The sequence below is a fragment of the Clupea harengus genome, chromosome 3 (genome assembly GCF_900700415.2).
Source record: "Clupea harengus chromosome 3, Ch_v2.0.2, whole genome shotgun sequence".
In the NCBI taxonomy this organism is placed as follows: Eukaryota; Metazoa; Chordata; class Actinopteri; order Clupeiformes; family Clupeidae; genus Clupea; species Clupea harengus.
In genome coordinates, this window is record NC_045154.1 from 644,779 (window position 1) to 672,111 (window position 27,333).

Sequence of the window (27,333 nt, forward strand, 5' to 3'; positions counted from 1 at the left end):
TGTTCCTGTCGTCTGATTCCTTCTCCTTCCTTTTTGTTCAGGTTGTAATGGCAGTGGCCCAGCTCTACTTCCACCTGGCCCCAAAAGCAGAGGTTGGTGTTATCGCCAAAGCTCTCGTTCGGCTCATGAGAAGCCACAGGTTAGTTGTCGTCCATGAAACCCTAAAGTCAAATCTTTATACAGTGGTGCAACTGGCATCTGAACAATCAATATTCATTAAATGAGTAAGAACAGAAGTAAGTCTGAGACATGACAGAAATTGAAACGGGTTTCCTCACCGCGTTCATGGCTGGGTGCAGCGACCACGTTTGAATTTACAGTTCATTTCACAATTATTGAACTCTCATATCTCACATAGAGAGGTCAGTTTCATGAAAATATATGAATTATAATGTTCACGATGGAAAATCTAATTTTCTCCAAAAGCATAATTACATGTAACGTAACAAAATACAAAATAGTTCATCCCCTATTCAAAACTGTTATCAATTGTTTTGAAGCCATTTTAGTTATAAAGTCATTGCAGTCATTACATTTATAAAGTTGTTAAAACATACTGATTGACTGTGATTGGCTGGATAACACTAACGACAACACTTGTCTTCCCCCAAAAATCAGTAACTATTTTTTTAGTCATAATTGCATCAAGGTCAAAATGATTCCTGGAGAACATAGGCCTTGTGACGCTGGGTTTCCATCCATCTCTGTCAAATTTGAACAGCATTCATGAAAAGTGGGCAGATTCTGTTAAAGGAAATGTGAGTGTGTGTGTGCGTGTGTCCATCGGCTGTGTGGCGGGAGAGAGACAGTCTGGTCTGGTTTGCTTTGCGGGGAGGTTCTGTCTTACCATTTATAGACATATTTTTGGTCATACTTTTTTTTACTGAATAATTTTTTGTTGGCAGTGTTTGAGCCTCATGTCATTTTATATTTACTGAAATATTGATCAGTGACTGTGAAGAGTATGCCCCTTATGCCCCTTATGAGCCCATTTCACCAGTGAGGTAACCAGAAGGAGGCACCTCGTGGGCACGGCATGGGCGCAGCAGGTTTAACCACATATGGGTATATGGGTTCTGGGCATACTGTACATGTACCATACTCTGTGTGTTATGACTGCTCCGGCTCCAGACTGCACTTACTGTGCAAATCTGGCTTCAATGTGACCATATGGCAGCTCTCAGTTTGATAGATTGCTTCATAATGTGCCGTCCATACTGTTTACAGTCATTGGTCTATACATTCATAATGTCCCATCCATACTGTTTACAGTCATTGGTCCATACTGTTTACAGTCATTGGTCTATACATTCATAATGTCCCGTCCATACGGTTTACAGTCATTGGTCCATACCGTTTACAGTCATTGGACTATACATTGATAATGTGCCATCCATACTGTTTACAGTCATTGGACTATACATTGGTAATGTTAAGATGGTCCTTAATCTGCATGTGTAATTATATCTGTTGCTCTCTATTTTATCACAGTGAAGTCCAGTATGTTGTCTTGCAAAATGTGGCCACCATGTCTATCAAACGAAGGGTAAGAACTCACACTCTCCACTCACTTAGTCTGGATCATGAATAGTAGGGGTGGGGGGAAAAATAGATTTTTCGATTTCTCTCGATTCTCTCTAGGTTTAGAATCGAGAATCAGTTTAGAATCGAGAATCGGTTTAGAATCGAATCGTTGACCTCTGAATCGGAATCGAATCGAATCGTGAGGTGCCAAGAGATTCCCACCCCTAATGAATAGTATGAAATATTTTAACGCAACGAAGATGAGAAACATAAATGTGTTCAGGACACAGTGCTCAGTCTGTTCCAGTTTCTTTCATGACAATGTTAAGAGCTCACCATAGCAAACCTAACCTTACAGTAAGAACAGGTTGAAACTATTTTAACTGAGGGTCCACAGAGTGCCCTCTGTATTAGTGTGGCCAAATTTCACCATCTTCTTTAATGTCCCAATGTGTCCACACATTTGCAAGGCTTGATTGGGCTACAAGTAGGTAGAAGCCCCTGAACAAGGCCCCAAAAGCCAACTGTAGGTAGAGGCCCCTGAACAAGGCCCCCAAAAGCCAACTGTAGGTAGAGGTCCCTGAACAAGGCCCCCAAAGCCAACAGTAGGTAGAAGCCCCTGAACAAGGCCCCAAAAGCCAACAGTAGGTAGAGGCCCCTGAACAAGGCCCCCAAAGCCAACAGTAGGTAGAGGTCCCTGAACAAGGCCCCCAAAGCCAACAGTAGGTAGAGGTCCCTGAACAAGGCCCCCAAAGCCAACAGTAGGTAGAGGTCCCTGAACAAGGCCCCCAAAGGACTGATTTGAAGTGGCCTCTGATGTAGTCAAGTTAGCCTCAGTGATTTTGAAATGTTTCAGACCTCTCCGATCCCATAATGTTGTATTAGGGTGCACTGAGATATTAGACCTCTCCGATCCCATAATGTTGTATTAGGGTGCACTGAGATATTAGACCTCTCCGACCCATAATGTTGTATTAGGGTGCACTGTGATATTAGACCTCTCCGACCCATAATGTTGTATTAGGGTGCACTGTGATATTAGACCTCTCCGACCCATAATGTTGTATTAGGGTGCACTGAGATATTAGACCTCTGCGATCCCATAATCCTGTATTAGGGTGCACTGAGATATTAGACCTCTCCGACCCATAATCCTGTATTAGGGTGCACTGAGATATTTGACCTCTCCGACCCATAATCCTGTATTAGGGTGCACTGAGATATTTGACCTCTCCGACCCATAATCCTGTATTAGGGTGCACTGAGATATTTGAAGGGGAAGTCTTGACTTCCCATTCTCTTCAAATTTAGCCTTATATATTTAGAAAATATGAATTGATATGATCGATATGAAGTTAATGAATTGGACACATGTTTCATGTTTGACCTAGTAAAATGCACGAGGATAGGGGTGACCTGTGATGGTGTCTGTTGGTTCCATTGCTCTTCCAGGGGATGTTTGAACCATACCTAAAGAGTTTCTACATACGATCTACAGACCCCACCCAAATCAAGGTCCTTAAGGTACGGGTTATGAATCTTTTCCATCATAGTGAAGCTCTTCTGCTTTTCCCCACACTAAAGTGTAACAAATCCGTCATTATATATGTCAATGTCTTCACAGCTTGAGGTTTTAACTAATTTGGCAAGTGAGACCAATATTTCAACAATCCTCCGAGAATTTCAGGTACAATACATGACCTCATATCAATTTCAGAGGTAAAATTCATACACACACAAAATTTACTTCTTACCTAAACGTATGCATGTTTTTTTTTTTCTGTTTGGAATGTAGACTTATATTAAAAGTATGGACAAAGATTTTGTTGCTGCCACAATCCAAGCGATTGGCCGCTGTGCTACAAATATCGGCGAGGTCCGGGATACATGTCTGAACGGATTGGTCCAGTTACTCTCCAACCGTGATGGTTAGTGTACCTTTTATGGTAAATGGGTCTTATGACACCATTTAACACTAGGCTATGATGTTTTTGATGATGTATTGGCCTTGTGTTAAATCGTATGTTAAAATGTTAAAAAGTTTTCTATTATGCTTATGTTAATTCATTTTTATTTTATTGTATTATTATAGTTAGTTTTTAATATGTTGGCACTCTGAGATTCTTTTGAATGAAGAGTGCATTACAAATAAAATACATTATTATTATTATTATTATTATTAACTCTGATGTGTGATATTTCAGAGCTGGTGGTGGCGGAATCAGTCGTGGTGATCAAGAAGCTCCTACAGATGCAGCCGGAGCAGCATAGTGAGATCATTAAGCATATGGCTAAACTCACAGACAACATTCAGGTAAGGTTGTCCAACCTGCTCTGATATACAGTACACCTGTGCCTCCCAGCTAGCATCTTGTGGCTAATAGAGTGTGTTCCCCTGTGTGTAGGTCCCCATGGCACGAGCTAGCATCTTGTGGCTAATAGAGTGTGTTCCTCTGTGTGTAGGTCCCCATGGCACGAGCTAGCATCTTGTGGCTAATAGAGTCTGTTCCTCTGTGTGTAGGTCCCCATGGCACGAGCTAGCATCTTGTGGCTAATTGGAGAGTACTGTGAGCATGTGCCTAAGATCGCTCCTGATGTCCTGAGGAAGATGGCTAAGACCTTCACTAACGAAGAGGACATCGTCAAGCTACAGATAATCAATCTGGCGGCCAAACTATACCTGACTAACTCAAAACAGGTCAGACGTCACCATCCCCATGCTTATTCCATGACATATATGATCAATAATAATAATAATGTGTAATTAAGTAACGGTCATACAGTCTGTCTAATCTGACAATCTGTTCTAATTTAGTAAATAATGAGTAAATAATGTCCTAATTATTATCACGTACGTACTGCATCCAAAGGGGAGAGTAACTGTATCCACCTTTCCCAATACACCGTGAGAGCCCCTTTTGTGTTGTCTGGTCTGGTCTTGCATTAAGTTGGAAATAAAATTACCCATTTCATCATCATTTCTTTTGTTTCCTGTGCTACCTGTAGACTAAACTGCTTACTCAGTACGTCCTCAACCTGGCGAAGTATGACCAAAACTATGACATTCGCGACCGAGCTCGATTCATCCGCCAACTCATTGTACCCATGGAGAAGGGCGGGGCCCTTAGCAAGTACGCTAAGAAGCTGTTCCTTGCCTTGAAACCCGCTCCTGTCTTGGAGTCTCCGTTTAAAGGTAAAGAGGTTGAGAAGACGCTGTTTTACAAGAACACACCAATGACGATCAAGAAACGTATCATGAAAATGAATGCCAGTATTTCAAAGGCTGAGTCTTTGATATTGCATCGGTGTACCCCAATACTGTAAAGGGGGCGGCAGTGGTACAGGAGGTAAAGAAGTCGTTTAGTAATCAGAAGGTTGCTAGTTCGATTCCCTGTCGAAGCGTCCTTGAGCAAGGCACTGAACCCCTAATTGCTCCTGATGTGCAGTGTGCCATCAGTGTAAAAATGTAAAATGTGTATACATGTGTAAGTCGCACATATGTAAGTCGCTTTGGATAAAAGCGTCTGCTAAATGTAAATGTATTTTCTTCATTGTTTTAAACCTTTCGTTTTCTTCTGCAGACAGGGACCACTTCCAGCTGGGCTCCCTGTCCCATCTGCTGAACGCCAAGACCGGGGGGTACCAGGAGCTTCCGGACTGGCCTGACGTGGCCCCTGACCCGTCTGTGCGCAACGTGGAGGTGAAGGATTCTGTGCGTGAAGTGGGAACAGTAACAGACCCGATGGGCCTCCATGTGAAGGCCTGGGGGTGCTGCTGTTGCAGAGGGACCGGACCTCAGAGGGGGCCTGCTGCTAAAACTCCCACACAGACCATCTTAGGCCATCACCTTTTCTCTCTCTTCATTGGCTTCAGATCTGCTTTATGGCCGAAATGGCCCTTATCTTTATATATAGTTTGACGTTGTCACAGCTTTATAGACGACCTGCAAAACATTCATGTACTCATTCTATCCAATCAGACATTATATGCCCACTATATATTCATTGACTCAAATCAGCAGCCCAGGAGAATGAGAGTTGGGTTTGGTTCTGATGAAAGAAACATGGCTGACGTTGAGTTCATCTCATTTTCATCCCTCTGCTGTCTGTTCCCCTGCAGAGCAGCACTCACGAATCCACACACGCCGATCATGTGACTTGTGATAGAACTACCAAACCCCTCCTTGAAGAATGTTACTTAGCACATACATGTAATTTTTTTTTATAAAAAGCTAGGTTAAAGGAACATGTTTAGGCCCCATCACTCATCATGTGTCATGTCTTTGTTTGATCATGTCTTAGCGTCTGAATCAAATCAAGTCCGTTTGACTTGATTTGATTTGATTTGATCACCGGCTCATTTCATTTTGTTAGTGCTTCATGTTCCTCTGTGGTGGTTAATGTTGTTGTGTTTGTTATTCTATAGCAGTGGAAGAGACCCGTCTGAGGTGACGGGGTGTATTTGTCCTCCTCCTCCAGTTTGTCCTCCTCCTATGTTCAGCCTGTCTCTCTCTGTGCCTCGGTCCACAGCTAGAGGAAGTCTTTCCCACCAGTGAGGGGCGAATCGGCCTGCTAGGAGACTGGAGAGAGGTGCAACTGGGAGTGCCGTGTGTTTTATCTTTGCTCTGCTCTATCCAGCTATCTTTTTAGACTGAGCTCAGGTTTTAGTGGCACTCTCTTGAAATAGGAACAATATCCAAATATGTTTCCCACACAGTGTTCCCTAATTTGAGATATATTGCTGTCGATCATAAGAAACCATTTTGATTTCAGGTCCCACTTTAATCCGATAAATACTAATCTGAAGCAATACTCTAAATGTGGCAACGTGTTGATACGATCCGTTGGAATGGCAGCAGATGGAGGAGTATGTTAAAGCAGCTGAATTGCCGTCAATTATTGTCAGGCAACTTATTTTCTGCCCTGACAATTGTTTGAAGGAGTTAGCAGATATCAAGCAGTGCATAGTTTTGGCAGTCTGGTGTTGAGGTACACTTAATGTATTCTATAAAAATGGCATGTCAATAGACATATGTCATGAGACACTGCCAGCTGTAAGTTATCCCCTGTGTGCTGTGCTCTCCCTTTTAGCTGATTCTGGAGACGGATCAAGCCCTTATTACGTTTGTTTAAGGCTGAGATGTTTCCAGAGTCAGCTGTTATATAGGGACGTGACCTTGTTTACGTGTTGAAACCTTGCTCCTTCAGGATTTGTCATTTCCAACTTTCTCCCATGTGACTGCAGGACCATTTACATGATCATGACAATGTTATAGACGCTGACACTACCCTTTGGGCTTAACGTTACATCCGTACAATGAATGCATGTGTTTTAATAATAGCCATATATAATTCAATTCAAATGCTGTAGTGACACAAAGTACACACTGGTAACGGTTAAAACAAGTTGTAGACAAGTTGCTTTGTTATCTTGAGAGACATATTTATTTTAGAGGAGTGTTGATAGGCCGACTAGAATTCTTGTCTATTTCTGTCTTTTTTTTTTTTTACTTGATTCCACCATTCATCTCACCTTTCTTCACTCCGTTCTTTTCTGTCTTGTCTGCCAGGTTATTAAGCTGCTTGAAAGAGTCACAACCTTAACTCGTGTGAGTCAGTTAGTGACCAACAGCCCATGTCTTTAAGCCTCAGCTGTGTTTGTATCCCACCCTAAGCTTCCTCTTATCCTATGTCAGTACTTGACCGTGACTATCTTATCAAAGCTTTCACTCCTGGTCCTCCTAGTTTCCTCACTCGATTTCCCCTCTTTTCCCTTAAAACAATACAAATCCCTTTAGTCAGTCTCCTTGATTTTTTTAGAACACTGCATTATCAGTCTGTAATGTTATCTGTGTCTGTTCAAAAGTGCTTGACCTACATATTGAAGTTATGATGAGGGGAGCTCCTGGTGATGTTACCGCAGTGGAATTACTTTTTCAGACTCATGGGTCAAAGTTGATTTAAAATGGCTAATTGTGGTCAGATTGCAGAGTTCAATCAATACATTTTGTATTGCCTTGCTTTTGGCAAAGCAGACTTTGGCTGTTTTTCACCCTGTGATTTGATTTTCCTTTAGGTTCCCGAATGGACCAAGTGTAGCAGTCGCGACAAGAGGAAAGACAAGAAAGTAGAGAAGCCCTTCTACTCGGACTCTGACGGAGAGTCTGGCCCAACAGAATCAGCCGACAGTGGTAACCCGCGCTCATAGTTTGGGAGTGGAAAGGGCATTGCAAATGAAAAATCCAGCAAAACCATCTTGCATGAGAGTTTAGAGAATGGGCTTGTCAGTCTGCCCCAGGGCAGCTGTGGCTACTGAGGTAGCTTACCACCACCGGTATGACTGTGTATGAATGACTGGACTGGACTCTGGACTCTGTAAAGCGACTTCGGGTATATAGAGAAGCGCTATATAAGATTGAATTGATTGATTGACTGATTGATTGACTCTTGACTGATTTGGTTTGGCTGCACAAAATGGAAGTTGAAATTGAAGTTCATGCTGTGTTTTTCAATTCTGTACTATTTCAAAGAGGATCTGCCAATGTGAGTTCTGCCATTTTGACCCTGTTTTCACTACCACCCTAGAGCAGAGAGTGTCCATGGAGAATGAGCTCCAGTCATGGACCGAGGTTTGAGCCTTGAGAAAATTAACTTTTTTTATTATGAACACAGCGATTGCATCAGAAATGAAATTGATTGCATTTGATTTTTCTATCCTTGCGTCGGCCTATTGTAGTCACTTTTCAATCGACCAACATACAGTAAACACGTCATTTTGGCGCATTTCGCTGGTTTGCCTTTTCTAAAAACCTGATAATGGGTAAATCAATGTAATGAAAATCTATTTCATTTCTGAAATTCGTTAGCAGTAGTCTTAAACTTTTGTCTACAACTGTGGGCGACAGTGGTACAGGAGGTAGCGAAGTCGTTTAGTAATCAGAAGGTTGCTAGTTCGATTCCCTGTCGAAGCGTCCTTGAGCAAGACACTGAACCCCTAATTGCTCCTGATGTGCAGTGTGCCATCAGTGTAGCGTCTGCTAAATGACTAAATGTAAATGTATATATCATATGCAAGCATCAGTATGATCTCAGTTAGTCCTGAGCTACTTCTGACCTAACCAAGAGAGACGGTTTGGCAGATTTGCATCATTGCATCACGTACTGTACATCATCAGATACAGTTGGCATGTCATAGAAAAGAAGGTGTGTAGCTGATCGTGGGGGAAAACAATCCCGAGAAAGCCATGCTACTCCTTATCCTCGGAGAATATAATACATCAGTAATTTAACACCTGATACCCCCTTCCTATCTCCACCCGGCCGACCTCAAGCAGATGGGTTCCCCCTTATGTGCCGTGGTTCTGCTTAAGGTTCCTTCCTGACTAACAGGGAGTTTTTTCTTGCCCGTGTTGCCATTGTGCTTGCACTAAGGGGGTTTCAGGCTCTGGGCTCTGTAAAGCGCCTAGAGACAATTGTATTGTTATGGCGCTATATAAATAATATTGAATTGAATTTAATTGAATTGAATACCCAGCTGAAATGGATGTTTTCAGAACGGGTTACTGCCCCTATATTATGGGTACTTGGTGTTAACCTTTCCTGCTCTGTCTGTCTCTGACCGTAGTTGGAGATTGCAGGGGAGACTGTATTCAATGCTCCAGGGCCGAAGTATTAACAGTTTATAACTTCGGGGTTAATTCCCTTTTCTTTCTCTCTGCTGCTGGTTAGCAAATCACTGCCCACTGTATTCTTTCTTGATGATTTATTCTTTGCACACTGAAATACTGTTACAGCACATACATTTTGCTCCGGTCGCTATATCTAGAACCATTTCTAAGCATCACCTCTCTTCCTCGCTCTGACACGCTCACCCTGTACGTGCGGCTCTTAAAGGAGCCGCACCATTTTACAACACTACCCCCACTCTGGATGGCAATTACCTAACTTGATGCCACTCCAGCACAACATACAACAACATGTAGTTCAACCTTACTTTATATAGCCCTCATTTGCAGAGTTCATTCAGGGTGGTCTGGGCAACCTGTCTTCCACAGTCTATTAGAAGGTGCAACAGTCGTTGGCATAGTTTTACAGTGAAAAGTGGCAGTCCTTCGTGCAGGGCACACATAGGGCGTGGGGCGTTACAACCCTTGACAAGACAATCATGTACTACACAAGTAATTTACTAGTCATAACACTACCTATGCGACCAGAGCATGTAAGAGCAACTCAAAATAAAATATCCCAGTTTACAGGAAAACATTTCCCCTTCCCAATCCAAAAATCATCATTATACAATCCTCAATTTTTTTTTTTTTTTTTTTTTAGAACATATAAACATAACACTAGCTTTGACAGCTATAACAGTATAGGCTACTATAAAACATCACCTGACAGCCTTTGTGTCTTATATAACATGGTACATCAAAATACCTTAACTCTGGAACTGTCCATGAACCTAATGGACTCAGTGAGCCACCCATTCACCAAACCTGTCTGGAGGTCTAGGTCTGCGACCCGGCCTGTGATGACCCTGGTGAGGTAGTTCTGTCGTGCCACCCCCACTGTCCTGAGCGTCCTCGGTGGAAGAAGAACCCATTTCAGGAGAGATGAGGGGAGGCAAGGTTTCAGCAGCAGTAGCGCCCCCTGCTGGATCTGGAACATTGCTGGCCGGTCCTTCCCCGCCTGTGCTGGAGAACAGGTCAGACAGCCCCAATTCTGCAGAGTCCATGTCCATGACTGGGTTTGGCACCTCCAGCGGTGCCCAGGCCCTGGCCAGCTCCATGGCCCAGGTTTTATCCAGTGGTTCACGGCTGCGATAGGGCTTCAGCTGATCATGATGGACCACTTTCGTTTTGGTCTTTGGGCCTTTTTGGATCCGATACACCAGGTCATCCAGTTTTCCCAGGATAAAGAATGGCCCATCATATGATGGAAGAAATTTCCTGACTTTGTTCTTGACTTTCTGCGTGCCCTTTATGAGGTACCACACGGCATCTCCAACTTCAAACTGTGTACGGCAGCAATTCTTGTCGTACTGTCTCTTTGCACGTTTCACCGACTCCCCGAGCACGTTTCTGGCAATCTGATGTGCCAGCTCCAGCCGTTGACGGAGGTTTTGGACATACTCAGGGGCAGTAGGGGCTGCATCAGAGTCAGGGGGTAGGCCAGCCACCAGGTCCACCGGCTCACTTACTTCCCGGCCGAACATCATATAATTAGGGGTGAGATGAGTAGCACTGTGCCTGGTTGCTCTGTAGGCCATGACTGCATAAGGAATCATAAGATCCCAGTCCCAGTGGCAACGTTCAGCCGTTGTGGCTAGGATCTGTTTCAGGGTGGAATTGAATCGTTCCACCTGGCCGTCAGACTGTGGTCGGAAAGGTGTGGTGCGTGTCTTTTCAATGCCGAATAATGAGCACATTTTCTGGAACACTTCAGACTCAAAATTGCGGCCTTGGTCGCTGTGCAGGACCTGCGGGGCCCCGTAACGACACACCCACTCTGAGGCAAGCACTTCAGCCACGGTTTCAGCTTTTTCATTGGCCAAGGGAAAGGCTTCCACCCATTTGGTGAAGTAGTCCTGTATCACAAGTATGTAAGACTTATGTCGCTCTGTCTCATTCAGTGGCCCCATAATATCCAATGCGACACGCTCCATAGGGGCTCCCACCCTGACGGTTCCCATGGGTGCCTGTGGAGTCTTGCGGGGCCTGGCTTTGGATGCACAGCTAATGCAGGTTTGACACCAGAGGGCGACACTCTCTCTCATTCTGTACCAGTAGTATCTAGTCTGGAGCCGCGCCACTGTGCGCTCAACTCCAAAATGTCCACCGATTGGTCCGTCATGCATCTGCTTCATGACTGCAGGCTGATGGGCACGGGGTAGCACAATTTGTGGATAAAACTGAATGTCGTCCAGACAATAGAACCGTCTGACCAGGACGCCATCTCGGATGTAGAGTCGTCTCCACTGGCTCCAATATGTCTTTGTGGCTGGACTGTATGGGGCAACAATAGTCCACGTGGGCCGTTCTTCATTTGCCTCCATCCATGCCCTGATCGGCGCGATGTCCAGATCAGCCTTCTGAGCCTCCTGTAATTCCTCTGGAGACCAGCCACAGAAAAGTGCGGGCTCATTGGTCTTAGTCACAAGAATTTGTTCCTGAGCTACCCCCACTGGACATACCATTGTTGGGTCCAGTTGCACCTCTACCCCCACTGGACTCTGTGACTCCTTACTGATAACAGAGTCCAACTCACACTGCACAGCTTGGTGACATACACTCTTGGGCGGCGGGGCGGGGCCAGGAAGCTTACAAGGGCAGGACTGACGACAAGGCTGTCTAGAGAGGCTGTCGGCATTGTTGTGAAGCCGGCCTGGGCGATGGATGATCTCAAAGTCGTACTCACCAAGCTTCTCCAGCCACCTGGCAAGCTGACCCTCTGGTTCCCTCATTTTTGTTAGCCAACGGAGACTGCTGTGATCAGTGCGAACAGTAAAATGACGTCCCAGGAGGTACTGTCGGAAATGTGACGTGAACTCCACTACAGCTAGCAGTTCTCGCCGTGTGGTGCAATAATTCTGTTCAGTTTTGGACAATTTACGGCTCCCATATGCCAATACGCGCTCCCTACCATGCTGAACTTGGGACAGCACGGCACCAATGCCAGTGTCGCTTGCATCAGTGTCCAGTAACATGTTTCCCTCATCCAATGGGTATCCCAGGACTGGTGTGGTGGTTAGCCTTTGTTTTAGCCCATCAAACGCTTCTTGGCATTTTGAGGTCCACTGGAACCGGGCATACTTCTTGGTGAGGTTGTGGAGGGGTTCAGCTATTGTGGCGAAATCTTCCACAAATCGTCGATAGTACGAGGCCAGACCAATGAACTGACGGACCTCCTGGATGGATGTAGGTGTAGGCCAATCCTGCACTTTCTGTATTTTAGCAGGGTCTGTAGTCACTCCTTGCTCTGAGACAATGTGGCCTAGATAGGCCACCTGATGGCGGAAAAGGCAGCATTTCGCCGGCTTCAATTTTAAGTTGGCATCTTGCAGCCTATTGAAAACATCACTTAGACGATGCAGCATCTCTGGCACATCACGGCCCAGCACAATTATGTCGTCCAAGTACACAAGGCACGTCTCCCACTGCAGGCCGGCTAACACCCGGTCCATCAGCCTTTGAAACGTCGCTGGCGCGTTGCACAATCCGAAAGGCATGACGTTCCATTCAAAGAGGCCATTCCTAGTGCAAAAGGCTGCTGCCCGACGGGCTCGCGGGGTCAGTTCAACCTGCCAATATCCTGAGGCAAGATCCAGCGTGCTGAACCATTTAGCATTGGAGAGGGTGTCAAGTGTGTCTTGGATTCGGGGCAATGGGTAGGCGTCCTTGATGGTGCAGTCATTCAGGGCACGGTAATCCACACAGAGACGGTAAGTTCCATCCTTTTTACGCACCATCACTATGGGCGAGGCCCAGCTGCTATGGCCCCGACGGGCCAAACCGACTTCCAGGCTCTGCTGTACTTGTTGGTCAGCATCCTGTTGCTTCTCTCGTGCCATCCGACGTGGAGGTTGCTTAACTGGAGCTCCTGGCTGGGTCATGATATCGTGTTGCACCAGGCTAGTGCGGCCCAGATCACCTGGTCCAGTCGAGAATGCATTGCCATAGGTGCACAGCAGTTGGGCTAGCTGAAGCTGTTCGTCTTGGCTAAGCTCAGCTGCACTCTGGTCGTACAGCTCTCGCAGGTGCTGGGGAACAATAGGATGTTCCGACGGTTTGGCACTGGCTGTGATATTGGCAGGCGCCAAGACTTCAGCAGGTTGGAGAAAACCCGCGATAGCTCCCCTTCTAATGGTTACTGCTGAGTTTCCAGGATTGAAGATGCGGAGGGGCACACCTTTGGAGGGCTGGCCTTCCACCAGAACACGGGCAACTAGCACCTTATATTTCTCTACGAAGCCCTTGGTGGGGCTCAACATCACTTCGCCTGTGAGATGGTCTTTAAGACGAGTGTTGCCTCTGACTACATATTCCAATCCAGCCTCAACCACCACTGTCCTGGCCACTCTCACCACCCGCGTCCTTGACGGGCCCATGCTGTGAAAGTATGGCACTTCCTCGCCAAAGAGTATGATGCGGCTATTTCCAAAGTCAAGGCGTGCTTGGGCCTGGGTGAGGAACGGATGACCCAAGAGGGCCTCTTCGCTTGTGATGTCAGCCACCAAGAAGTGCACAGTCACCTGCCGGTTGTTGATCTGGACCGGAACGTGAACCTCGCCGATCACGGAAACATCACTAGGCCCAACACCCAGCAACGTCTTCACAGCTGATGGTTGAAGTGGGGTTCGGACGTCAGGGTGGATGGCATTGTAGTGATGCAAGGGCAGCACACTCTTCCGTGCCCCACTGTCTAGCACAGCACAGACATCTAACTCATTGATTTTCAGATGAATGCTCATTTCTTGACTGTGGGTTCTAAAGTGAAGCACAGTGGGCTCGAGGCTGTGCCGGAGAACAGCTGGCGGTTGACTCCTGGTAGTCTTCCTTGGAGAAGGGCAATTTCTTTTCATGTGGCCAATTCCAGAGCAGTTATGACAGCGAATTTCTTCCCACTTAAAATCCTTATATCCTTTCTGCGAGGCTGACAAGCGCTGGCGCTCAGGTGTTGTTGATTTGAAACTCGCTTCCGGGGCAGCCTCTACAACATCCGCATCTCCTCCTTCCCTCACCACAGCTGTACGGGGCTTTTGCTCAGACAAACCACGTACCCCTGTATGTGTGAAGCTGGTGACATGTGACGCTGCCCGCTTGGTGGTTTCATAACGACGGGCAATGTCGTAGGCTTGGGCTAGTGTGTGGGGCCGCTTCTCCAACAACTTCTGCACTATCTGTGTATCCCCTATAGCATGAGTGAAAACTTCTACACCTATGCCATCTTGCTCTTTTTCAGTCCTGTCACTGTAGGCCACGGACACCCTTTCATATATGTCATCCCTTAACAGATGGAGAGATTCACCTGGTTTGCGGACACGCTGTCTCAACTCGATAGCCACTGCAGCGGCATGCTCTGAGGATGGGCCATAGGCAATTTCAACCTCCTCCACCAGGCGGCTGTAATCCCACTGAGCTGACCGTGGGTTCCTGTGGACAATGGCCCCTGCTGCACCCACCAGGCAGAACTTTAACTGAATGCCCTTGGTCTCTTCAGTCCAGCGGTTCGCCTTCGCACAGCTCTCAAACCGGTGCAGGAATTCCCTCCACGGGGTAGTACCCTCATACTGGCCAGGACGCAGGGTGGGGATTCTTTCCCTGGAGTCATACTCATCCTCACTCTCAGAGGAAGCGTGGTGGCGTATAGAACAAGGCCGGCGTACACGTGACTTATGTGGCTCATATATGGGGAGAGGGGGCTGTAATGGCATTGCTGCATTATTAACATTCTTGAGTGAATTGCCATAAGGGCTATGCGACTGTGGGCCCGTGGGATGACAGGAGACTGGAGTGCTATGAATGTAACTCCCTGAGTGAGCAGTGGCAAAGGGGTTCATGCTGGGAGTTGCAACAGTGGGAATTAATGGCACTGCCGGGGTGTAACCACCATGATTATGCATGTGTGAGCATGGTTCTTTACATCTCACATCAGTCACATCAGTCCCATAGTCTCTATAGTCAGCTTTAAACGGGTTAGTGTCTGATAACTTGAGTGGCCTGATGGGTATATCACATGTTTCACTTGCATTTCTTGTTAACACATCAGTCTGCCCATCGCATGAGAAAAGGTTATCGAGCCAGTCATATTCATTTTTCAAGTGCAAACAGTCAGTTTTTATTTCAACTTCCTCCATTGCAGTGAATGACATTGGACGGGTGGAGTGGGTGGTCACTTTCCCATGTAAACTTTGTTTACGTTCAGTCACGAGGCGCTGACTGGAGGCTGCCATCTTGGCTAACGTTCTAACGTTGTATGGGAAAACAGTACTGTTATGCTAACTGCTCCGGTTTATCTCACCGGTTATTTTCACAGTGTGCTTACCACAGCAGATATCGTTGTATTTCTCTGTCCCATCTGGGTCGCCAGTGTTAACCTTTCCTGCTCTGTCTGTCTCTGACCGTAGTTGGAGATTGCAGGGGAGACTGTATTCAATGCTCCAGGGCCGAAGTATTAACAGTTTATAACTTCGGGGTTAATTCCCTTTTCTTTCTCTCTGCTGCTGGTTAGCAAATCACTGCCCACTGTATTCTTTCTTGATGATTTATTCTTTGCACACTGAAATACTGTTACAGCACATACATTTTGCTCCGGTCGCTATATCTAGAACCATTTCTAAGCATCACCTCTCTTCCTCGCTCTGACACGCTCACCCTGTACGTGCGGCTCTTAAAGGAGCCGCACCATTTTACAACATTGGTGAAAGATTACCTTAATTTTCTCCTTTTGCCCATTTTTGAAATATGTTTTTGTAAGTCGCTTTAAACAAAAGCATCTTTTAAGTACAATAACCCTAACCATAACCATTATACAACTAGCAATCGTTGGCCGACTAATGTTAGGTTGTTACGAACTAGCTAACGCTGCAAGCTAAAGTTAAAGCTAAAGCCACTTGTTAACTAGGGGATCTCTCTGACAGACAGCTGGTGAAGTGATACACGCCCCGCCCACTGAAATTGGTGTATACATATAAAATACATTGTATTATGTTTCTTACACAGTACATTACATACATTACATAAATGACATACGTATGTGTGGAGTGGGGTTTCCATTAAAGACTGTCCGCTTTCCAAAATGCTTGATTCCCCTTCAACCCCTTTAGTTTTTCAAGTTGTTTGTGGTCCAGTGAACCACACAATTACTTTTTTGTAATTACATAATTAACAATTGACATACATTTACAATGAAATACTTTTGACTAATCATCAAAATAAGAAATAAAATAAAAATGATCGTACAGTCAATGCAGTAGGTGCAGGGGTTACTATGGTAACTGGAATTGGTTTTTCCCCACGGGGTGGCTGTTCCATCTCTTGCTAACTTCATCTACTGAGAACTTTTCCACTCTCATTGCTCACACTGTGTTGCAAGCGGATCATTTCTGACCCTAGTCATCCCTGCCACAGTCTTTTCTCCCTCCTGCCTTCTGGAAGGCGATACAAGAGTATAAGGTCCCGTACCAGCAGATACAGGGATAGTTTTTACCCACATGCCATCAGGATGCTGAACTGTCCTTGAAATATCTTTTTGCACTACAATTTTTTTCTCTTTTTCCTACCCTTTTTCTCCATTCTCCAGTATTTATTTATTTATTTATTTATTTATGCTGGATACTCCATTCTCCATTTATTTATTCTCTAAGTTGAATGGACATTGAGCACAAAGAATTTCATTACTGATAAATGCTGTTTATGAGTAAATTATAATAAACTTGAACTGAACTGAACTGAACTGAACTGTGTTGAATAACCCGTCTGGCTGTAGGATCCGACTCTGCCAGCGGATCAGAGAGCGGCGGCAGCAGCAGCAGCAGTGAGGAGGAGAGTGGGTCAGGGTCCGAGTCCGAGGAGAGTGAGGAAGAGTCTGACTCTGAGGAAGAGGAGCAAAAAAAGAAGAGAAAGAAGATTGTGCAAAGAAAAATGAAACCCCCTGCTTCAGAGAGCGCAGCCAGGTCCTTTATGAATAGCATTCAATATCAGTGTTGTAATGGATATAATACATTAATATCAGCCAGGTCCTTTATGAGTAGCATTCAATATCAGTGTTGTAATGGATATAATACATTAATATCAGTGTTGTAATGGATATAATACATTAATATCAGCCAGGTCCTTTATGAGTAGCATTCAATATCAGTGTTGTAATGGATATAATACATGGGTAATATCAGTGTTGTAATGGATATAATACATTGGTAATATCAGCGTTGTAATTGATATAATACATTGGTAATATCAGTGTTGTAATTGATATAATACATTGGTAATATCAGCGTTGTAATTGATATAATACATTGGTAATATCAGTGTTGTAATGGATATAATACATTGGTAATATCAGTGTTGTAATGGATATAATACATTGGTAATATCAGCGTTGTAATTGATATAATACATTGGTAATATCAGTGTTGTAATGGATATAATAGCATCTGAATATCAGTGTTGTAATGGATATAATACATTGGTAATATCAGCGTTGTAATGGATATAATACATTGGTAATATCATCGTTGTAATTGATATAATACATTGGTAATATCATCGTTGTAATTGATATAATACATTGGTAATATCATTGTTATAATTGATATAATACATTGGGTAAGTATTGTTGATAAGGTATGATTGTTTTGCTGCAGTGAGGAGAGCTGCGGAGAGGATCAGAAGATACTGCAGAAGCCTAAAGAGATCCGATCCGAGTCTGATGAGGAGGACGAGAGCCAATCAGAGAGCAGCGAGTCAGAATCCGAGTCAGAGCCGGAGTCCGAGTCTGAGGCAGAGGTCAAGAAGAAGAAGAAGGTGAGAGCTCAACATATAAATAATAATAATAATAATAATAATAATAATAAAACTTTATTTATATAGCACCTTTCATGCAAAAGAATGCAGCTCAAAGTGCTTTACAGCAAATACATAATATGCACAAAGAAATTACATGCACATAAAAATAGACATCAAAGAAACATAACTCAGATATAGTGCAAAAAAAATAAAATTATAATTATAATTATAGAGATATATTTAATCTAACCCCTTAATATCACCAGTAGAGATTTAATTTAATTTAAATTAAATTAAATTAAATTAAATTAAATTAAAAGTATTTATATATATATATATATATAGTGCGAAGTGGTAGCTAGTTAAAGGCTAATGTGAAGAGGTACGTTTTTAGTTTTCTTTTAAAGATGTTAAGCTATTAATGTTAAGATGTTATATACTATACCTAACAGGAGAAACCAACTGGGCAGTATTAAATAAAACTAGCTATTAGCTATAACTAGTCATTCACTACAGTCTGGATATCCTTCAAAGGGGTGTTGTATGGATGTTAGGACAGGGGTGGACAAATCTTCATTTTTACAATCGACCCAGTTGTGAATGGTCCTTTTTGCCTGCCCAGACCCAAAGAGTGGTTACCCAGAGTCAGTATCAGATATATACAAAGATATTGCACTGACCTTTCTGTATACATTGTGGGAGCCTGGCCGTACAAGGGTAAACAGTGGGTACACAAACTGGGAAAGAGCAGTCAGGGGTTGCGGTGAATATAACTCCACACCACTGGAACATGCCATGGGCCCAGAAGAGGCAATGCTGTTTTGTTTATCTTTACAGCTAAAGAGAAAACTATATTTTTGGGTGTATTTCTTTTGGACGAGAGGGCCCACTTCTGCTCTAGCAGGATTTCAACATTTTGATTGAATAAAGTGTATTAAAATAATATTTAATATTTAATCAACACTCTTACACAGGTCTCTGTGCCCAACCTTCCCTCCAAACAAACCAGAAAAACAACTGTTGAAAAGAAGGAAATGTCTCTTCTTGATCTGGATGACTGTGAGTAAAAAAGAAAACGTTTTAGCTGTGAGAATTGCACTTAGTACAATCTGTATGAAATGATTAATATGTCCAACCCATGTCTTATTATCATCTCCAGTTGAACCTACCACGTCTCAAGTTACTCCAGTCAACAATGTTCTATCAAACAGCTTGGTGACAGACTTAGAAGGGTTGTCCTTGACTGACACCATGATGTCCTCAGCGGTAAGTGGAATCGAATTTAGAAACTCAACTTCCAATCGTAGATTGCAGACTTTCGTGAGGTATATGTTTTGGAAGTTGGAAGATTGTTCTGTTTTTTTTTTTACTAGGTGTTTAATTAACAGATGTTTTTCAGGTGTTAACCTAATCAACAAATACTACATTTATTAAGTGGTGGGCAGGGAGTCAAAGTCGGGGCTAGGATGCTGCACAAGGTGTAACATGGCCTCCTGAGTAAGGTACAGGCTTTAGAACATTGAAATTCCAATGAATAGCTAGATATGCATTTGCAGTGCTTGAAAAAAAAAAAGTGAAATAAAAAATAATACAAAGTAAAAGATAAGAAAGTTATTTAAAACTGGATTTAAAGATTAAGATTAAGGTTTTACCAGTTTTTTCCTTGAAAATAAAATGAAATTAGTTAGATAGATGAATTGATTGATTACATTTTTCAGTTAAAGTTCATTTAAATAGACATTGTCTCAAGGCACTTTATAGAGCCCTAGACCTGAACCGCCCGTGGGAGGGAAAAACTCCAATTGAGAAGGAAGACACCTTGAGCAGAACCCAGCTCAAAGATCTGCTTGAGGGAGGGATGAGAAGGATGAACTCATATCAACATCAATATGGAGTAAACATAGTAGCATACATGCAGCGTATATACTCTCAATTATACATAGAAAAGCATAAGTAGAGAAGACAAATATGGATCATAGTTTTGCAGAAGTGCTGCAGTGAGTGCAGATCAGGTGGACAGACAGACAGACAGGTGGACAGAGACAGACAGGACAGATCAGACAGGTCAGGTGGACAGACAGACAGGACAGGTGGACAGACAGACAGACAGGACAGGTGGACAGACAGCAGCTGCATCCCACTGTGGAGTCTAGAGCTTGAGGGGAAGAGAGAGAGACAGACAGACAGAGAGACAGACAGACCTATCCTAGTAGGTTATCCAAGTAGGGATCCTTGTAGGTCGCCTTCATGCATATATGTATGTATAAGTATCATTTATGATGATGAGGAACAATGTTAGTTGAATGACTAATGAACAATGAACAGCGGGTAGTGTTGGCGGGCAATGAGCAGACAGGTTAGTGAACATAGACAAGAACATTGCCCTTATTATCTTTTTGAAAAAAGAGGAAAGCTCTCACCCTTCCCTTCTGCCCCTCCCCCCTCTCTTTTTCTTTCTTTCTACCCGGCTGGCCCCGAGTAGATGGGTCCCCCCTTTGAGCTGCGATACTCCTCAAGGTTTTCTTCCTGTTAAAAGGGAGTTTGTCCTCGCCCCCGTCGCCCCCGTCACCTCAGTGCTGGCTCTAGGAGGGTCAGGGTCTAGGCTCTGCAAAGCGCCTTGGGACTATTTCAATTGGCATTGCCGCTGTGAATACAATTGTATGCTATATAATATGCTATTATTTAGCACAAACTCTGCAAACACTAATCTGAGAGCAATTAGAATGTCATTATACCAGAAATAATCTTACGGCACAACCACCCTAGGCTTATGGTACCACCACAAGCATAACAATATTGTGTACTCGACAGGCTAAGGTACATCTCAACACATACCATTAGGCAACATAGGACAGGGAGCAGAGGAGGTGTGAGAGTCAGACACAGGGGAAGAGGGGCCAAATCCTACCGTCACTCAACAATAAGGTGGCAACACCACTAGAATGGACAAGAGATGTTTTTCTACTGCAGCCTGCTCTGCTTCACTGAATCCTGGCTGCACAAGGAAGTAGGCCTACCTGATTCTCTCATTTCCGAGGAAGGGATTTTCCTTTTGTCCGAATGGACAGAGATGCAAACTTGTCTGGGAAGAAGGTCAGGAGGTGGCGTGTCCACAGATCTCAAGCGTCTTCAGTAAAGCTGTAAAAAGGCTCAGAAAAGGCTGCTTCGCTTTGGTCAGAGGAAACATAATTATCGCCAGAAAGTGTTTGCATTTGTGCGGAGTCCATTGTAATCCCTCTGACATGCACACTATACAACCTCCACATAATTCTGGTCTTTTTCATTCAAGGCTCCGTTTTTAAGTGTGGTCTTTTTCATTTAAGACTCTGTTTTTTTAAGTGTGGTCTTTTTCATTTAAGACTCCGTTTTTTTAAGTGTGGTCTTTTTCATTCAAGGCTCAGGTTTTTTAAGTGTGGTCTTTTTCATTCAAGGCTCGGGTTTTTTTAAGTGTGGTCTTTCTCCTCAGACTGTTACTACAGCCAGCTCCCTGAAGATGTACGAGCTCCTGCACCGGATCAAAGGGGAGGGGCTGGCTGTGGAGTACTGCTTCAGCAGGCAGCCTTTCGGTTCCGACTCCCACATGATCGCCGTCCAGCTCCACTTCACCAACAACACCACGTCAGAGGTCAAGGCCCTGCGTGTGGAGGAGCCCAAGCTCCAGTCTGGCATGAGGATGAAAGAGTTTCCAGAAATCGGTTTGTTGGACCTTATTTTTTGCAATTCATCATATTGTGCAAGGGACGTGGTACGTGCAAGGGGCGACAGTGGTACAGGAGGTAGAGAAGTCGTTTAGTAATCAGAAGGTTGCTGAACCCCTAATTGCTCCTGATGTGCAGTGTGCCATCAGTGTAAATGTAAAAATGTGTATACATTGTAAGTCGCACATATGTAAGTCGCTTTGGATAAAAGCGTCTACTAAATGTAAATGCAAGGTCAAATGGCATAACATTACATTCAAACTCTATTTATTTATTTACGGAAGCCTTGTTATATAGTTCCTTTGTCCCATCTTTAATGTTTGTATTTCAGATGTGTTGCCCCCATCTGGGTCTGTGACTGTAGTCATGGGCATAGATTTCAGTGATTCCACACAAACCGCCAACTTCCAGCTCTGGTAAGAAGACGCTAAAAAGACCTGACTGCACGCTAACATTAATTTGTTCTTGACATGTTGCTATTCACCGTCATGTATTTACTGTAAAGTGTCCTGTACAATAACAACCTGCAGTAACGGAAATCTAAAACTGTTGATGAGACTAACTCTAATCACATGCCAGCTACCTGAATGTCTTGCATTCCACTCTGGATGTATAGCTTGCTACACGGTGTTGCCAAGGAAATGGAAGGTAGAACAGTGTCACAGGGTGATAATTGACAGCTATTTTTTATCTGCAATAATATTTTCTATGCCAAATCCCATACAATATACAGTATATCGCGTAAACACTGTGGCTGTACAATCTAGCAAACTGTTGCTGATGTTGATACGTCCTCCTTGGATGTCCTAGTTGACTGTGTGTTTCTCTACTTCAACAGCACACACACCAGGAAGTTCTTTGTGTCTATTCAGCCTCCAGTGGGAGAGCTGATGATGCCAGTCTTCATGACAGAAAATGAGTTTAAAAAAGAGCAAGGTGAGAACTGTGAGGACCAGGACAGTGCTAATGCTATTGCCAATGCTAATGCTATTGCCATTAGCACCGCTCAGAGACCAGGACAGTGCTAATGCTATAGCCAATGCTAATGCTGATGCTATTGCCATTAGCACCGCTCAGAGACCAGGACAGTGCTAATGCTATAGCCAATGCTAATGCTAAGGCTATTGCCATTAGCAACGCTCAGAGGACCAGGACAGTGCTAATGCTAATGCTATTGCCATTAGCAACGCTCAGAGACCAGGACAGTGTCATGCTAATGCTATTGCCATTAGCAACGCTCAGAGACCAGGACAGTGCTAATGCTATTGCCAATGCTAATGCTAATGCTATTGCCAGTAGCAACGCTCAGAGACCAGGACAGTGTCATGCTAATGCTATTGCCATTAGCAACGCTCAGAGACCAGGACAGTGCTAATGCTATTGCCAATGCTAATGCTAATGCTATTGCCATTAGCGATGCTCAGAGACCAGGACAGTCATCAGAATCAGAATCAGAATCATCTTTTATTGGCCAAGTACATTTCCACATACAAGGAATTTTTCCTGGGTTTAATTGCTCTCAATGTACTTAAACTGAAAAATATGCATGCAACAGTTTAGGATAATAAATAAATATAATATATAATATAATAATAAAATATAATAATCTGTGTCAACTGTTCACTAGAGTGACGGCAAGGGGGAAAAAACTGTTCCTGTGGCTGGTGGTTTTTGTGTAGATAGTTCTGTAGCGCCTGCCAGAGGGGAGGAGCTGGAACAGATTATGTCCAGGGTCACAGTATGTCATGTCATGCTCACAGTATAGCCATTAGCAGCTCTCAGAGGGGTCTATGCCACACAGTTGCTACACATCGAACATTTTGAGACGTATAAATGAAGATGAGATCTTGGTAACAAGATACAACTTGTGGACCTCTGCCATTACATGTTTATGACGTACATATAATATTGGTTTAGTATTCTTCCAGTTATTTCTATTTAGATAGTAACAGCAGGAACATGACCATATTTGGTGTACATTCTGGAGTTAAACACACTAACCGAGGAAACTACCATTGAGATCAATGTGCTAATCACTCTAATGTCTGTATTATATTATACGTTTTTGTGATTTCTAATTTATATCACATTTCATATAGTTCAATATGCTTTACATAAATAAAAGGAAAGGAACATCCAAAGGAAAAAATAAAGACAAAGTGCTTAAGAGTGCAAAACGATAAAAGATTAAATTATAGTGTTTTTAAATAAATAAAATAATAATGAAAAGAAATTACCCTTTACATTACTAAAAGATCAGTAATATAATTAGATTCATAGGAAAATGCAGTAAAAATAGAGTGCAAGTTTTCGAGCTCAATCATAGACACTTGGGGCATGTCAAAGATATTCTGGCAGTTGTGACGGAGCATAGCAGTCAAAGATATTCTGGCAGTTGTGACGGAGCATAGCAGGTAAAGATATTCTGGCAGTTGTGACGGAGCATAGCAGTTAAAGATATTCTGGCAGTTGTGACGGAGCATAGCAGGTAAATGCTGCTTCACCATGTTTAGTTTTGACTCTACCAGCTGACCTGAGTCCATGGATCTAAAAGCCCTACTCGATTTATATTCTTTAAACATATCCAATATGTTTTCTGGGCCTAAACTACTCAGTGATGTATAGACTTCAAGCAGCACTTTATAGTTATATAGCGCCAAAACAATAAAAATGGTAGGAAGAAACATTAAGCAGATCTGCGGCTAATCTGCTTGAGGTCGGCCGGGTAGAGATAGGAAGGGGGGGGGGGGGGTCTTGTGGCAGAAGGGCAGGGGATAACATATAGTAAGTAGTCTGCCAATCATTTTTTTAAATAAAGCCAAACAGAATTATCTCACCAGCACCCCAACTTATTGTTCTTAAAATAAATATCAAACATCCATATATATATCATATTGAATATTATGTTTAATAAATGCATTGGCCTTTCTGGCTTCCATTGAGGAGAATAAGTCGCAGGTAGAAATTGAAAGCAAAGGTATTGCCTCACAAATGACTTGGGACAAAAGCGTCTGTCAAATACTATAACCATAACCATAAATTGAAACAACTCAACTTTCCAATCTTAATGTTGGAGAATTGTTTTTGATTGTGATTCTTTGCAGGGAAGCTGATGGGAATGAACGAGCTGAGCGAGAAGCTGGTCCTGGGAGCGATGTGTCAGAATGACCACACCATTGTGCAAAGGGTCACATCCGCAGCCAACGTCAGCAGGGTTCCATGCGGCTCAGACAAGGAGTGCAGGTGAGAGACAACAATAATAATAATAATAATAATAATAATAATAATAATAATAAAACTTTTATTTATATAGCACCTTTCATGCAAAAGAATGCAGCTCAAAGTGCTTTACAGCAAATACATAATATGCACAAAGAAATGACATGCACATAAAAATAGACATCAAAGAAACATAACTCAGATATAGTGCAAAAAAAGATATATTTAATCTAACCCCTTAATATCACCAGTAGAGATTTAAATTAAATTAAATTAAATTAAATTAAATTAAATTAAATTAAAAGTATTTATATATATATATAGTGCGAAGTGGTAGCTAGTTAAAGGCTAATGTGAAGAGGTACGTTTTTAGTTTTCTTTTAAAGATGTTAAGCGAGCTGGCTTCCCTGATGTCTATAGGCAGTATGTTCCATAGCACTGGGGCAATGACAGAACGGGAGCTACAAATCGGTGGCAGACCATTGAATTCAATTGAATTTCATAGGAATGAACTGGTGTGCATCGCAAGCACTAGCCAGCTGTTTGTTTATGTGGTAACTACAAGATTCTTTCTGCACTAGAGGTGACTGAACTGACTAAGTGCTTTCTTATCGACCTCGAGCTCACCGGACAGCAACTTGAATAAATCAAGCTAACTGATTTGGTCACAGCAGATGTCAAACATTCTCTCCATTACTTTTAAACACTTAGTGAATCTGATCCATTCTTCACACTAATGTGTTAAAACATAATACTCTGTGACACGGCTTCTGGACACTGGACACATTCAGTGTAAGTGTTCAGAAGGACATGTGAAGAAAGAATGCAATGATATTAATGACATTGTGTATGGCATATGTACATAGTGGAGGGGGTGAAATACAATGACTGTGAGGTGTAGATTGTATTTGGAAATAACGCCAAAAAACACACAAGGTTTAGCTTAGAAAAGGAATATCCCCATAATTATATTTCAATGTGTGCCAAAACATGCATTGTCCATTTGTAATTGATTTTGTATAATGTATAGGTGTATCGATGTATAATGAAGGTAGGTAATCAAGAAGTGAAGAAGTGACTGAGATATCCTTGCTACGACAGGTCCGTAATGTTGGGTCCTAAGTAGTTCTGGTCATACGTCCTCTCGCTGAAGGACAATGCAGATGTGCTTTAAAAATGGCCAGGTTCTTTTGTAAATGCAAAGTGACATTTTCCTCTCCCACCATGTGACCAGGATGCACCACCAACTGTATCTAAATATTTGTATTCCCCCCTTCTTTTCTATATTTCCAAACTTTTGTACACCTATCAAAAATCTAGTTTCTGTTTCCCTTCTGCCTCAACTCAATCCTACAGGTTTGCAGGGAAGACGATGACCAGTGGCAGTCTAGTCCTTGTTACCGTGGTGACCAAGGCGGACGAGGGTACAGTTCAGCTGACAGTCAATTGTGAAAAGATGGTGATTGGCACCATGCTGGTGAAGGATATCTTACAGGCCCTGAATCAGTAGAACTTCTTCCAATAGACACAGAATCAAACCCCCCATCAACCTGTAGTCCGCTGAAATATAAGGTGTGTAGTGTGCTAGAGATGTATTGACTGACTGGGTTAGCACATGGTTGCCGTCAATTATACATTATACGTTTTTATTTAATTATTATTAGTTAACATCCCTGAACTGGACCCATTCGCCAGATGTTGAAAGTTGTGTTTGTGTTTGTGTCGTTGAATTTGTATATTGACAGTATATGGCAAGACTGACAAAGAGGAAATAAGAAAATATTATCCAGCTTTCTAAGTCTAGCCATGTATTGACTTCCTTCAATGAAAAGCAAGCTGAATAAACCCTATTTAAAAAGCTGTGGATACAGCGGCCTATTACTAGTGTCTCCAATGTGTGTTCATTGTTCACTGAATTTTCATTACTTTTTCCACTTTTGTCTTTTGTACTGGTTGGGAGACAGGGTGACCGTTAGGAGGCTCTGTCTTTGTGTTAGCCGTTAGCCTAATTATTTATTATTCTAATAAACCTGGATTGTACAGCCTATTGTATATAAGCTTTTTCTATGACCAAGCTAGACTTGCATCACTATAGAATGCAAAAAGACAGCCTGTTAATTCACACATCTATGCAAAATTTCCCATAGGCTTCACATGAGAAAAACATTAGATTAGTCAAATTTATTTCACTGGATAATTTAAAAAAAGAAATGTCCAAGCCCTCCCATTTTGTGTATGGAATATACAACTCTGTACATATCTTATGGCCCACCTTACCTTTAAAGAATAATAATCACATGACTACAGATGATCTCACCTTACCTTTAAAGAATAACGATCACATGACAACAGATGATCTCACCTTACCTTTAAAGAATAACGATCACATGA

General features: G+C 43.0%; 1 protein-coding gene across 2 annotated transcripts in view; it reads left to right on the top strand.

The window, feature by feature from the left end:
• Window positions 1-26,823, top strand: part of LOC105900912 (adaptor related protein complex 3 subunit beta 2) — a 49,152-nt gene extending 22,329 nt beyond the window's left edge. Inside the window, exons 6-26 of one of the 2 annotated variants that reach the window (XM_031563914.2) lie at window positions 42-139; window positions 1,492-1,546; window positions 2,977-3,048; window positions 3,149-3,211; window positions 3,320-3,452; window positions 3,729-3,838; window positions 4,046-4,222; window positions 4,531-4,717; window positions 5,106-5,224; window positions 6,054-6,113; window positions 7,094-7,132; window positions 7,600-7,714; window positions 17,007-17,193; window positions 17,884-18,043; window positions 19,000-19,084; window positions 19,185-19,291; window positions 21,492-21,720; window positions 22,055-22,139; window positions 22,562-22,659; window positions 24,828-24,966; window positions 26,299-26,823. In XM_031563914.2, coding sequence (XP_031419774.1) covers window positions 42-139; window positions 1,492-1,546; window positions 2,977-3,048; window positions 3,149-3,211; window positions 3,320-3,452; window positions 3,729-3,838; window positions 4,046-4,222; window positions 4,531-4,717; window positions 5,106-5,224; window positions 6,054-6,113; window positions 7,094-7,132; window positions 7,600-7,714; window positions 17,007-17,193; window positions 17,884-18,043; window positions 19,000-19,084; window positions 19,185-19,291; window positions 21,492-21,720; window positions 22,055-22,139; window positions 22,562-22,659; window positions 24,828-24,966; window positions 26,299-26,452 — 2,472 coding nt within the window. In that variant the 3' untranslated portion in view covers window positions 26,453-26,823. The remainder of the gene's footprint in view (window positions 1-41; window positions 140-1,491; window positions 1,547-2,976; window positions 3,049-3,148; window positions 3,212-3,319; window positions 3,453-3,728; window positions 3,839-4,045; window positions 4,223-4,530; window positions 4,718-5,105; window positions 5,225-6,053; window positions 6,114-7,093; window positions 7,133-7,599; window positions 7,715-17,006; window positions 17,194-17,883; window positions 18,044-18,999; window positions 19,085-19,184; window positions 19,292-21,491; window positions 21,721-22,054; window positions 22,140-22,561; window positions 22,660-24,827; window positions 24,967-26,298) is intronic. The other variant, XM_031563940.2, reaches the window with a different exon arrangement.
• Window positions 26,824-27,333: the final 510 nt, after the last annotated feature.